This window comes from Echiichthys vipera (genome assembly GCF_963691815.1).
Source record: "Echiichthys vipera genome assembly, chromosome: 2".
NCBI classification, from domain to species: Eukaryota; Metazoa; Chordata; class Actinopteri; order Perciformes; family Trachinidae; genus Echiichthys; species Echiichthys vipera.
Window position 1 is genome coordinate 3,992,551 of NC_139827.1, and position 13,151 is coordinate 4,005,701.

General features: G+C 45.9%; 1 protein-coding gene across 1 annotated transcript in view; it reads right to left on the minus strand.

Moving 5' to 3' along the window:
* The window catches only part of cacna1ab (calcium channel, voltage-dependent, P/Q type, alpha 1A subunit, b), a gene marked incomplete at both ends in the record, with an annotated part of 186,213 nt that extends 173,287 nt beyond the window's left edge, over nucleotides 1-12,926 (minus strand). The window contains one exon of the mRNA XM_083936390.1: nucleotides 12,553-12,926. Within this exon, the coding sequence (XP_083792516.1) occupies nucleotides 12,553-12,926 (374 nt within the window). The remainder of the gene's footprint in view (nucleotides 1-12,552) is intronic.
* Nucleotides 12,927-13,151: the final 225 nt, after the last annotated feature.

Below are 13,151 nucleotides of genomic sequence, written 5' to 3' on the forward strand. Positions count from 1 at the left end.
AACAGCTTTTTTAACCACTAATGCTGCTCAAAATAGCCCCAAACCTCTGCAGCAGCATGAGAAGAGTCCCTACACATAAAACAAAGCACCAACAACATAGTTAGAGAACTCATCTCATCTCATCTTCAGCCTCTTATCCGGGGTCGGGTCGCGGCAGCTTTAGCAGGGGACCCCAAACTTCCCTTTCCCGGGCCACATTAACCAGCTCTAACTGGGGGATCCTGAGGCGTTCCCAGGCCAGTGTGGAGATCTAATGTCTCCACCTGGTCCTGGGTCTTCCCCGAGGCCTCCTCCCAGCTGGGCGTGCCTGGAACACCTCCCTAGGGAGGCGCCCAGGGTTCATCCTTACTAGATGATCCTGAACCACCTCAACTGGCTCCTTTCAACGCAAAGGAGCAGCGGCTCTACTCCGAGTTCCTCACGGACGGCTGAACTTCAGGGTTTATTAAAAAGAAAGACTGTTTTACAATGGTAAAAACCTTAGCAGCCGGCACGTCCATATTGACAGGCAGCCCAAACAAGTCAATTACCGAATGCACTGGAGTTCAGTTCAATACTTTCCTCCTTTAATAGTTGATCAATAGTCGTCTCTAAGGCTTATTTGTGTATATTCATGCCGTAAAGCCCATGTGATGCAAATACAGTGGAATTACACATTAGCCATAGGCCCGTCCCTTTTATTCCCCATTCAAGTTATTTGTAAATTGCTTGTTTGTCTATTTTTGATGCATTTAAACCAGATTTCTTTCTTCTCCAATACCTTTAGCAACAAGAAGGAAACTTGTGAAAGGTTCAACACACAATCAAATTTGATGGGCCTGTGAATGTTCTCATGTGTCCAGGTCGCCGTTCTCCTCAAAGCAATGTCAGTCAAAAGCAACTGGACTTGGTTATTTGTCTAGGAAGACGTTTCACCTCTCATCCAAGAGGCTTCATCAGTTCATGTACGCATCTGACCAGGCTGGGACTGGACCAGGACCAGGACCAGGACCAGGCTGGGACTGGACCAGGACCAGGACCAGGACCAGGCTGGGACTGGACCAGGACCAGGCTTGGACTGGTCCAACTAACTGGTGTGGAGATCCAAGTATTTAACCTCTCCCAAGGCCGATGATGTCACTGGAACCCTTTGTGCTCCAAGTGCCAATCAATCAAATTTGTTGAATTGTTGTCAATAGTCAATATTGTGACACATACGCAACTGTAAGCCCCGCAGCTTCAGGCGTTTGTGCCGTGCGGTGTAAGGAGTACGGTCACTTAAACTTCCCATCGTTGTGGGCGTACAGTATAGTGTTTACTACGCTCCACCGTCATGTCAGAAGACGCATCGGTGTTTTGGTGATCAGCACATAGCGTTGTTTTTGACGTCACTCTTGTTTAGTCTCAGCACAGCAGCACCGCGGTGTCACCTGGGGTGTCAATGCGTTCTGTGACTACCCTCCAGCCCAGAGCCTGAGGTCCCCTGATAACGTCCTCTTAGCTGATCCCCGGTCGAGGCTGAAGACCCAGGGTGACAGGGCCTCTGGCGTTAGCGCTTCAACCCCTTTGGGAACGCCTTCCTGAGAAAGTAAGACCTGAAAATGTACTTCAATCTCTTAAACCATTGCTCAAGACTCACCTTTAGTCATTATAACTGTTCTTTCTTTGTACTGTATTTCTATTTGTCGACGCACTTCGTAACCGTATGATATTGAAAGGTGCTATACAAATAAAAGTATTGTCATCTTTAACTGTCTTCTCCCAAATAATCCAGCACCACACGCAAACTGTAACCCTGTACACACCCTTACACTCTTTCTCCCTCCCCTCATGACCCCTCGTGCTCGACGCCTGGTCTGACATTCGCGTTTGGTTATGAAGGGGATAAAAAAAGAAATCAATACGTTTGTAATGTTTATTATGCACCTTAAATGAATGAAAAAGAGGAGTGTGTGCTATTGGATCACGCCACCAAACACACACACAGACACACACACAGAGAGGCCTGTGGATGTGTGCTGGTGGCGTGGAGGTTAAAGATTTTGGCAAGAACTCGTAGCTTTAGCGTGAGTGCACTGCAAATGGCTGCCGCCTCCCTTTGGGAAGAAAGAGGAGAGATGTGAAAAGAGAGGGAGGGAGAGGAGAGAGACGGAGAGAGGGGAAAAAAGGGTTTTGGTTCGGTTTAGTTTGTTTTTTTCTCTGCCACGTGAAGCTCGACCTCACAAACTCAGTGTCATCTTTTAAAAGAATTCAAACAGAACAAACTTGGGGCGGCAGTAGCTCAGTCCATAGGTGACTTGGCTGGGAACTGGAGGGTTGCTGGTTTGAGTCCCTGTGTGGACCATGAATGGAGTGTGGACTGGTGGCCGGAGAGGTGCCAGTTCATCTCCTGGGCACTGCAGAGGTGCTGTTGAGCAAGGCACCGAACTGCTCGGGGCGCCGGTCACTGGCAGCCCCCTCACTCTGACATCTCTCCATTGGTTGCATGTATATAGGTCCTGTGTGTGCATGTGTGTGTATTTCGGGCCTGTGTGTGTGTGTAAAATTAAAAATAATAGAGTGAAAATTGAATTTCCCCATTCGCGGGACTAATAAAGGAATTCTTCTACTTAAAGGAACTTAGTAAAAACGTCTCTCCAGACGCTTGCGTTGCCGTCTTTGTGTTACTCCTTCTCCGTCAGAGGTTTGTTTCACTCCGCTGATACGAAACATCAACGCGCCCCATACGATCTGGCGACGGGTTGGCTTAAAATCCTAAAGAACGTTATGTCACAAAGATTTTGCAATGTCAAAGAGCAAATGGCAGATGACTAATGCGTCGGTCCGCCTGTTTCTGGATCGTCTGTTGACGCTGCAGAGACAAAAACATCATCTCTCGCTCCAACGTGCTCGGCAGATCCACTCTCCCTTCTCCCCGTGCCTTCGCCTTTGGTAGCCTCGTGTGTTTTTTTCCCAAACCACAGGCTTTCTCAGCTTACTGCGACCTTTAGGAAAGTCACAGCCAAAAAAGCACATTTACAGTAACTGAGTGCTGGTGGCAGGAAAGAGGGTTAAAGAAACACGAGCACGACCAGGACAGTGACAGTGGTTTGACTTTGAAGGCTGGCTTTGGAAAAAACACGCCGGGGTTAGGAAGTTAAATGAGATGTTGATCCACAACGACGTACAATTAATGTGCTTAAGTCCACAAAAAAAATATTCTGATAGAGTGTAAAAATAAATATAAAGCTTTATACTTTCCCTTTCCTCTCTGGGGTGGCAGTAGCTCAGTCCATAGGGGACTCGGCTGGGAACCGTTCAAGTCCCCTGTGTGGACCATGAATGAGCATGGACTGGTGACTGGAGAGGTGCCAGTTCATCTCCTGGGCACTGCCGAGGTGCTGTTGAGCAAGGCACCGAACCCCCAACTGCTCGGGGGGCCGGTCACTGGCAGCGCCCTCGCTCTAACATCTCTCCATTAGTTGCATGCATACAGGTCCTGTTTGTGCATGTGTGTGTATTTCGGGCCTGTGTGTGTAACATCGAATTTCCCCGTTGCGGGACTAATAAAGGAATTCTTCTTCTTCTTCTTTAACCTCCAATCAGTTGGTAAAAACAGACATGGTACACACTATGGATGGATAGACTGAGGTATCTCAGCACTCATGGTCCCCAGTGGATGAATCCTACTGATCTCTTCCTGCCTTGTCATCATTCGGTCAAAATTTCAGTGTATCCAATACTTTGGTTTAGGACCAAATGCCTGTAAAAAGAAAAATTAAATTCCTCAAAGTCAAACCTCAGCTGCAAATATTAAAGATCTGGTTGTTTGTGTCCCATCGCCCCGCACGCTCCACTCTGCACGCTCCACCCAGCACGCTCCACCCAGCACGCTCCACCCAGACGCTCCACCCAGCACGCTCCACCCAGCACCACCCCACGGAGTATGTAAGTCAGCGAGAGCACATCTGACACGGAAACCTCCTGTTGTGTGCTACATGTGTGAAAGGGGACAATTTCTGGCCCTGACTTGGGGCGGCGGTAGCTCAGTCCATAGGTGACTTGGCAAGAAACTGGAAGGTCGCCGGTTTGAGTCCCTGTGTATGCTGTTGAGCAAGGCACTGAACCCCCAACTGCTCGGGGCGCTGGTCACTGGCAGCCCCCTCGCTCTGACATCTCTCCATTAATTGCATGTATATAGGTCCTGTTTGTGCATGTGTGTGTGTGTGTGTGTGCGTGTGTGTGTGTGTGTGTGTGTGTGTGTGTGTGTGTGTGTGTCTAACATGAATAATAATAGAGGGATTAATAAATTAATTCTTCTCCACAGACGTTTTCTTTTACTAAATTGTAAATGTGGTGAGCCGTGCGATAGACTGGCGTCCTGTCCAGAGTGGACCCCGCCTCACGCCCGATGTCAGCTGGGATCGGCTCCAGCCCCCCCGCGACCCCGACCCCGGGACAAGCAGTTGAAGATGAATGAATGAATGAATAAATGTGGTGAGGAAACTAGAAAATGTTGCTCAGGAAAATGTGTCAAGACGTGTGCAAAGAAAAAGAAATAGGACATCTACGGATTTGGACTTAAATTACCTGATGATGAAATATATCAACAAAAGATTGTTTTCGTTCTTCTGGTCAGGACGGTCTCCAAACACACCTTTACTTCAACGGCCTCCTCAGTCAGTGGTCGTTCCGGTTCATGAGGCAGAGGCTGTCACACTGACACACACACTTGTGTCCACAGGGTTTGCTGCAGAACGACCTGCACTGCGAACAGAGGACTGGGGCGCCTTTTTATTTACTCTTTAACAACAAGAGCTTCACACGCTTGTCTCTTACCATTGTTTTTAGTGTTTATTCATTACCATTGTTGGTAATTGTTGTTACCTATGGTAACTCCAATATGTGAATACTCAAACTGTTACTGTCTATGTTTAATATCGTGCATAACTTTGTATGAACTTAGTCGAAAGTTGTTGATAGCCCTGTGTCACAGTGAAGCTGATTTTTTGTTTCATATGTATTATGGGGGTAGGATTAAATAAGTTTTCTTCTTCCTACTCCCTTTCAGGCAACTATTTTGGTTTATTTTTATTTATTTTTCCTCTTGAATGTTAGCAATATTTTATTTATTTGTCGTTGGAAACTATGATGGACAAGAGACTTGTTCCCAATGTTTAATGTGTGCCTGAAATTAATAAACAAACAAACAAACACTGAGAATCACAAACTCTCACATCACTGCAGACACGAAGGCTCCTTAAAGACACTGCAATTAGGATTTCATACATAGAGGTCTCTGCTGATGGTGGTGGCGCCTGCTGCTGCGGTCCTGCATGACGCTTCCTGCTGCTCTTACAATCTATAACCTTAGCTGTGCTTGTTTCTACTATTCTGCTGTATTAATAAGTCATATTCACATTACTATAGATATTATTATAGTTACTGGAAGTGTGTCTGTCTCTGTCTTCGTGTCTGTCTTTCCATCCGTCAGCAGCTCATCATTGATCATATTTAGCACCATAATTATTATCATTGTCATATTCTATCACCTATCTCTTCTATCTACCTTCACATTACTATATATATTATTATAGTTACTGTTACTTTTGTGGTTGCTTGCATCTCTGGGACTGTCTCTCTGTCTGTCTTTGTCTCTCTCTGTCCATCTGTCCGTCTTTTCTCTCTCTCTCCTTCTCTTCCTCCCTCCGGTGCAGACAGATGTGCGTCCTCCACAGAGCTGGGTCTGTCTGACGTTCCTGTCTGTTATAGTGAAGGTTTTCAACGCCACCGTACTCTACGGGGGAATTGTTGGGTCTCTGTAAATCATAAATAAGTCATAGAGTGTGGTCTTTACCTACTCTGTAAAGTGTCCTGAGATAACTTTGGTTATGATTTGACACTGTAAATCAAATTGAATTGAATTATGATATCCACTGTTTTGTATTAATCATATTAAATATCATAAATCTATAACCTTTATTTAGTTCTCTTACCTTGATGTCATTATTTCTTGTGCTTGTTGTAATACTCAGTTTCCCTCACCACATTTCATCTCATCTTAATTAACTAACATGTTCTGTTATTTGATTGATCTCTATCATTTTTTTATTTTTGGCAACCCTGAGGATCTCTGTGTTCTGCCAATAATGAACTCATTGAGCTGAGCTGGTGCCAGAGCCGTCCAGACGACAGAGAGACAGGTGATGCAGTAGAAGCAGTAAACATGCGCTCAATCCGAATCAGAGGGACGGGGATAACGTCGGGGAACAGATGAGCTGCTGCAAATGCTGCAGCTGCTGCTCCTGTTGCGTTTGGCTGGGATCAAGCAAAGTCGGCACAGACTTTAAATCTAAAGCCACGGCCTACGCTAAAAGATCTTAACAGAGTTTGAATACGTGAAAGACCCTACACGTAACATGTAAAAGTATTTTTGTGCACCAGTAAATCCTCGAAGTAAACACAACAATTAATCCAAGATCAAATGAACGCTGATAGGACTTAAATGCTGTCTCCTGATACTGTAATGTTCTGTTGAATGGATTATTATTATTATTATTATTATTATGGCTTAGGTAGGGAGAGGAGGTTTGTGTCCGAGGAGTGCAGGTTACGGGGGGGATGGGGTAGTGGTGGTGAAGGAGGTCGGTGAGGTAGGAAGGGGCCTGGTTGTGGAGGAGGACTTTGAACTGGATGTGTTGGGGAACAGGGAACAGTGGAGATTCTGCAGAACAGGGCTGATGTATTTACAGGAGCAGGTGCAGGTGAGGAGGAGGGCAGCAGAGTTTCCATTTACTTTTAGGATGTTGAATAAATGATTATGGCTTAGATTTCTATAGCGTTTTTCTCAGTGCTCAAAGCGCTTTACAGAGTCCAGGATCCATTCATTCACACAGACGTACATGGTGGTGGTAAAGTACGTAGTAGTCACAGCTGCCCTGGGGCAGACTGAAGGAAGCGTGGCAGCCAATCAGCGCCTACGGCCCCTTCGACCACCTCTTCAAACATACGGCAGTCACACACATTCACACGAGGCAAGGTGGGTGAAGTGTCTCACCCAAGGACACAACAACCATGACACCAATAGGGCAGGGTGGGGATCAAATCGCTGACCCTTTGGACATTGGCCGACTCGCTCTACCAACTGAGCCACAGTCGCCGAATGGATGTATTTTTGGGTCCTGTCTCGAGGTCTTTACACTCTTCTTCTCTTTTTTCGTGACGCTGTAAATGGAGCTGCTGCGATGCAAAACGACTTTTTAAGACTTGCTCGAACAATAAAGTAATATCGAATCGTATGAAGAGCGGAAATCTTGCGCGATCAAACTTAACTTTTGATAAAAAAGCTAGTGTTTGCTCTCCTGGGTCCAGACAGGAGAATCCACTGACTCCGCAGAGATGAAGATGGGAACGGATGGAAAGTTGTTGACAGTTCTGTCTGATATCAGGCACAGTTTTGATACTTCACATATGGATGTAGTCACGGACATGGCGTGAACACGGACATGGAGTAAAAATCATCATAGTTGGCCAGTCTATTACATAATGCTAGCAAAACTCAAAATCATAAACGGTTGACAAAAGGTAAATATAGTTTGACAGAATGTTGTTCGTGTGCGATTGTTCATTCCCGTGTAACTGCATCGTCGGCGCCCCCCACTCGCAACCGGATATCGGATCAAAAATATTGCATGTTTAATAGTTGCGGTCAGGGTGGACGCCTGAGCAGCATGGGGGATGTAAAAAGCACTTGTTACAAACTTCACACAACAGGAAAATATGGCAAGAACCATCACAAAAGGTGTTTTTAGGTGTATCGGTATCGCCTGCTGCGGACTGCTGCGTTCGCCGATAGTTTTTTCCTGGTATATTTACAGACAGGCGTCCGCAGGCAGCTCCGTGTTGCTGGTGACGCCTTTTTTAAATTCATAAATGTTCCTTTTTTTTTTAAACTGAGACTTGTAACATTTGTTTTCATCATTGTGTCATTTTTTATGATGTAAATTGAGCGAGAAAAAGTTGTATTGGCTCCAAATATCGGCTCAAGAAAATCGGCAGCCCGTGTCGGTCATCGGCTACGGCTGATGGGAAAGAAATCGGTATCTGCCCCAAAAAAATCCATATCAGTCGATCCCTAGTCGGGAGGGGTGAATCGGACCCACAATCGTCATTGGTGCATTAGAGTCTGAGGGGGAATTAAAAAAAGAAGACAGAAAGGGCCAAACACACAGAACCAGAAGGTAATAAAATCCATCTAACCCGTCGGCAATCTTTCCATCCATGGGTCTACAGCGTGACAGGGTAAGTGGGGTTTTAACCTGTCATGTCCAATAAAAGTCAGCTCAGCCCCCCGAGGCTTTCCTGACACACCTGGTCCGAGCTGCAACTGGGTCAGCAGCTGTCTGTCTGTCTGCCCGTCTTTCTGTCTGTTTGTCTGTCAAAAACAAGCAGAAAACACTGCGATAAGAAGTCCCTCCGTCACCCCCCCGCTGCCTTTGTTACGAGGCTCGGGATTCGAGGACCTCGGTGCCTCGCGACAGGAAAAGCCAGGTTTTATCAGTGGCTCGTGAGAGTCAGCTCAGGGAACGTTTAGAGCAACTGTTCTCGACTGTGTGGCATCTCGAGTTGAACGGTCTGCATGCTTTCATTGCAGCCAAACTCACTTCTATCCACTGATTACTTCCTCTTCCCTGTTTGAAGGTGTGTTAGTCGATCAAATCAGCAGCTGTTGAGCTTGATTGCAAGAAAAACCTGCAGACTCACAGACTCTTCTAACTCACTTTTAAAGGGGATACTGTGTAAAAAAAGCTAATTTCTACTCTAAAAAAGCAGCTTTCCAGTGAAAAATGCCATGATGCCCCAAGCTAATTGATATTAGCCACGGCCGGCTGTTAGCGACTGTCTGGGATTTCTCCGTTAATAGTTGTCACACGAAAAAAATTGTCTCAATGGCTTATTTGATGAGTGCATTTGCTGAAAAAGACCCTGGGATGATTATACGCCAGAATTTCACTTGAACGGTCTGACTGATATACTGTTCTGTCAGAGGCTGCAGATAACACTCAGTTTTTAAGCTAACCGTGTCATGCTAGCTTGTCAGGAAGGGGGCTTAACAGAAGGGGTCCCTTGACCTCTGACCTCAAGATACCCAAGGGAAAATGGGTTCTATGGGGACACCCAAGTCTCCCCTTTACAGACATGCCCACTTTATGATAATCCAATGCAGTTTTTGGTATAAAAAAAAAAAATGTGCAGTATTAAAATGGTGTATTTGAATAGCTCTGCGTACTGGGGTCCATAAGCCGTCTTGATTTTTATAAACTGGGTCTGAAGCGGAGACTCTTGTGGATTCAATGAGCCCAGTCATATTCACGTGTGATGATGAAAGTCTTCTTAGGGCGCACTCACACTGTCCATCCGTACCGGGCCAAAACAGGTTTTATGGGGTAAAGTCTAGTTCGTTTGACCAGTGTGGGTGCAACCGTACCGCGCCTAGATGCGGCCAGCTGGCCGTCCACGGCCCGTTTGGGAGAGGTGGGCTTTTGTAAAGCGTGTTTGCACATGTACGAGCACAAGGTCTCTGACGTCATTTTATGTGCGCCTGTTCGGACATAGGAAAAAAAAAAAAAGACGGACTATGTGCGGACATTTAACAACAACAACAATGGCGGCGAAAGGTTCACGCATCACGATGATGTCGATCAATGCGTGTGACGTGTTACGGCTCGATGACGTATAGGCAGCAAGAAGCATTCTCCGAGGCCCAGGTAGTGTGAGTACAAACGGGCCTGGAGGGGGAGACAAGGACCCTAAAGCACAGGGCACGGGACGGACGCACAGTGTGAGTGCGCCCTAAGAAACCATTTCATTGTAGTGAGAGCATTTTTTTTAGCTCACTGTCTAAAATGAGCTGTTTTGACCTCTAATTGATAATCTCAGCTTCATTCAACTTTACAACCACAACCTAGAGATCCGGAGCATTCAGAGGATGTGGATAGCTTTCCTACAGCTATTCACATTAAGGGGGTTTCTGAGCAGTTTCCAGAATCGAAGTGCTTGCCATGTATTCGCCGAAAAATGCAATTCCAGCACAAATCGGCAAACGTCAAACGTTTATGATCCCAAATCAATAACAAACTATAAAATTTGTAGCCATAAAAACACCATCAGTGGTGTGTCTCGCTGTGTCGTTGCTGCTGTTGCCGCTGTTCATCATTGATCATGTTTGCCACCATAATTATGATCATTGTCATATTCTGTCACCTTAGCTGTGCTTGTTTCTACTATTCTGCTCAATTAACTGCCATAACATATGAGTCATATTCACATTACTATAGATGTTATTATAGTTACTGGAAGTGTGTCCGTCTTTTCTCTCTCTCTCTCTCCTTCTCTTCCTCTCTCCGGTGCAGACAGATGTGCGTCCTCCACAGAGCTGGGTCTGTCTGACGTTCCTGTCTGTTATAGTGAAGGTTTTCAACGCCACCTTACTCTACGGGGGAATTGTTGGGTCTCTGTAAATCATAAATAAGTCATAGAGTGTGGTCTTTACCTACTCTGTAAAGTGTCCTGAGATAACTTTGGTTATGATTTGGCAGTTTAAATAAAACTGAATTGAATTGAATTGAAGTAAAAAGTTCAATTTAGCACTAAATCTGTATAACAAATGTTAAGCCTATCAACTCAAGAAGTCCTGCAACCTTTTCTTAAGTTGTTTCCTTTTTATTTAGCACTTGACTTAACACAGTTTAAGCTACATCTCAAATCTTTCAGATGACGTATACCACTTCTACGTAGCCTAAACTGTTCACCTTTTAACGTCCCTTCTCCACCTTTAGCTCTCTAAATAAAGGGGCTGGAACGGTTCAATGAAAAGAAGAAGTAAAACAACATTCAGATGCTTTCTGGGACTGCATTGCAGTGCTGAGAAAGGGGAAAAAGATGCTGTTTAAAGACATTTTTTGCTTCGCTGGCAACAGTCACTCTGTGATTATTAAGAATAAAGCTTGTGTTGTTAAAAGAAAACATCCTCTTCCTAAACTGTCCGTCAGACGCTCGCAATCAATGAAGACACAAAGCTATTGATTTTCTGGGTCGTTTGAATCACGTTTGCACTAAAAGCTCTAACACTATTTGGAAACGACGTATCGAGCTTGCAATTAATCTTATTGCTTCCGATTCGGGCGCCAAATTGCTCTCCGATGCACCACGCCGCTGGAAAGTTAAGTTTGCTCTCCATCCTTGGATTGGAAAGAACGACCAAAGGAGCACAAACTGTTTAAAGTCATTAAAGTCTTGTTGTGTCCAATCTGCTGTTCTTTGTGTTTTCCTACAGTTTACATTTGATCCTTCGCCACATCTGCACTTTCAACGGCACGATTATGATAAAACTACTGTTAGCAGTGTTCAGCCTCCGCATTCTCCTAAAAGTTATGTTTCCATATGAAGAACTCTTTTCAAAGTAAAGTCTTCTTCTTTACGTTTGGTCTTACAAACTTATCAAACTTATCAGTGTTAGCCGCATTCGTCTGTTAGCGACTTTTAGCGACTCTTCGGTATATTCTGTATATTGAATTATAGAGTTATTCTGGGTGACCAGGCTTCCAGAAGTAAATAAATCTAATCTAGAGCACGTTTAAAGTTTGGATGGTCATGAAATGCCCATTCAAGATGAGGACAAAAGATGCCTCAGGGCGAAAAACAGTTTTTTCGGGTCACGCCTAGTGCGTTTGACCAGTGTGAGTACGAGCACAAGCACGAGGCCTACGACGGTTCTGACGTAATTTATGTGCGCCTGTTGGGACATAGAAAAAAGAAGGAGGGACCATGCGAGGACATTTAACACAATGGCGGTGAAAGGTTCACGTTGGTGTGATGCGGAGGTGGAGTGTTTACTGCAGATTTGGTCGATGAAAAGATTCAAAAACAGTCGACAAGACGCACAAAAACTCAGAGGTCTACGGAAAGATCTGGAAACAAAGCGACGCATCGCGATGACGTCATCAATGCGTGTGACGTGTTATGGCGTGATGACGTATAGACAGCAAGAAGCACTTGCCGAGGCCCAGGTAGTGTGAGTACAAACGGGGCTGGAGGGGGGGGGGGGGGGGGGGGGGCAAGTACCCTAAAGCATGGGGCATGGTACGGAAGGACGGTGTGAGTGCGCCCTTAAATGACTAATTATGTGATAGAAACTCAGAAGCCACATGCTACGACAACTTCGACTCATTTTGGGAGGAGACATACGATCAGAAAGCTTTACATTCTGCAGTGTCGGCCTTTCACAGCCGGCAGATCCTGGAAATAAAGTATATTCAGCAGTTTGTGTCGGTTCCCTTTTTGATTCAATGTCGTATAAATTCAGCAACAATGGTGCAGAGATTTTGCTGCCAGTTACAACAACGAAGCGTTCAGAATTTGCAGGACACAAACGTCTAATTTCCCGTTTTTCGCCTTAGAAACAGCCCCCAAAAGCTGCAGCATGGAGAAGTCTTTGGAGACATTTTCCACCATTAAATTATCCAAGAGACGTCATAAAAAACACTCCTCCCTTACATATCGTTATCTCAACTGTAAAAGGTGAACTGTACTCACTCCCACTGTTTCCTCCTGGCCTGCGGTGTGTTGTGCAGCTTGTGTGCCTGGTGGGCGAGGATGACATCACGGTGGTCCACCACTCCTCCCCTGCGGCGGATCAGCGGGACTGTGGGGTCGGTGCTGCTCGTAACCAGGGACAGTGAGCCCCGGCCGGAGCGAACCCCACCGGTAAAGGGCACTTCTCTGTACTGCTCCACGCGGACGTCGTAGACAGCGTGATAGTAGGTGGGGTTGGGGCCCACGCTGCTCCCGCTGATTGGGGGCGGGTGGCAGCGCAGCGGCCGGTGGAGGCCCTGAGAGGAGGAGGAGCATGACGAACTCTGGGGCCACACCACAGAGCCGCCATGGTCCGGATAGAAGGGGGACAGCATGGAGCTGGAGGACGAGGAGACGGGGAGAGAAGAGAGGGAAATAACATTCATTATTTGATCTCTTTTCCATCTCAGCTGTTCGGCTAAAATTCCGAACCACAGTGACTTACATTCAGTCCGTCAACAGTAGAAGATCAACAGAACAGATTGCACTTTGGTCAAATTGAGGGTCAGAACCACCTGGAGACAAATATGACATGTATAGGGGCGGCAGCTCAGTCCCTG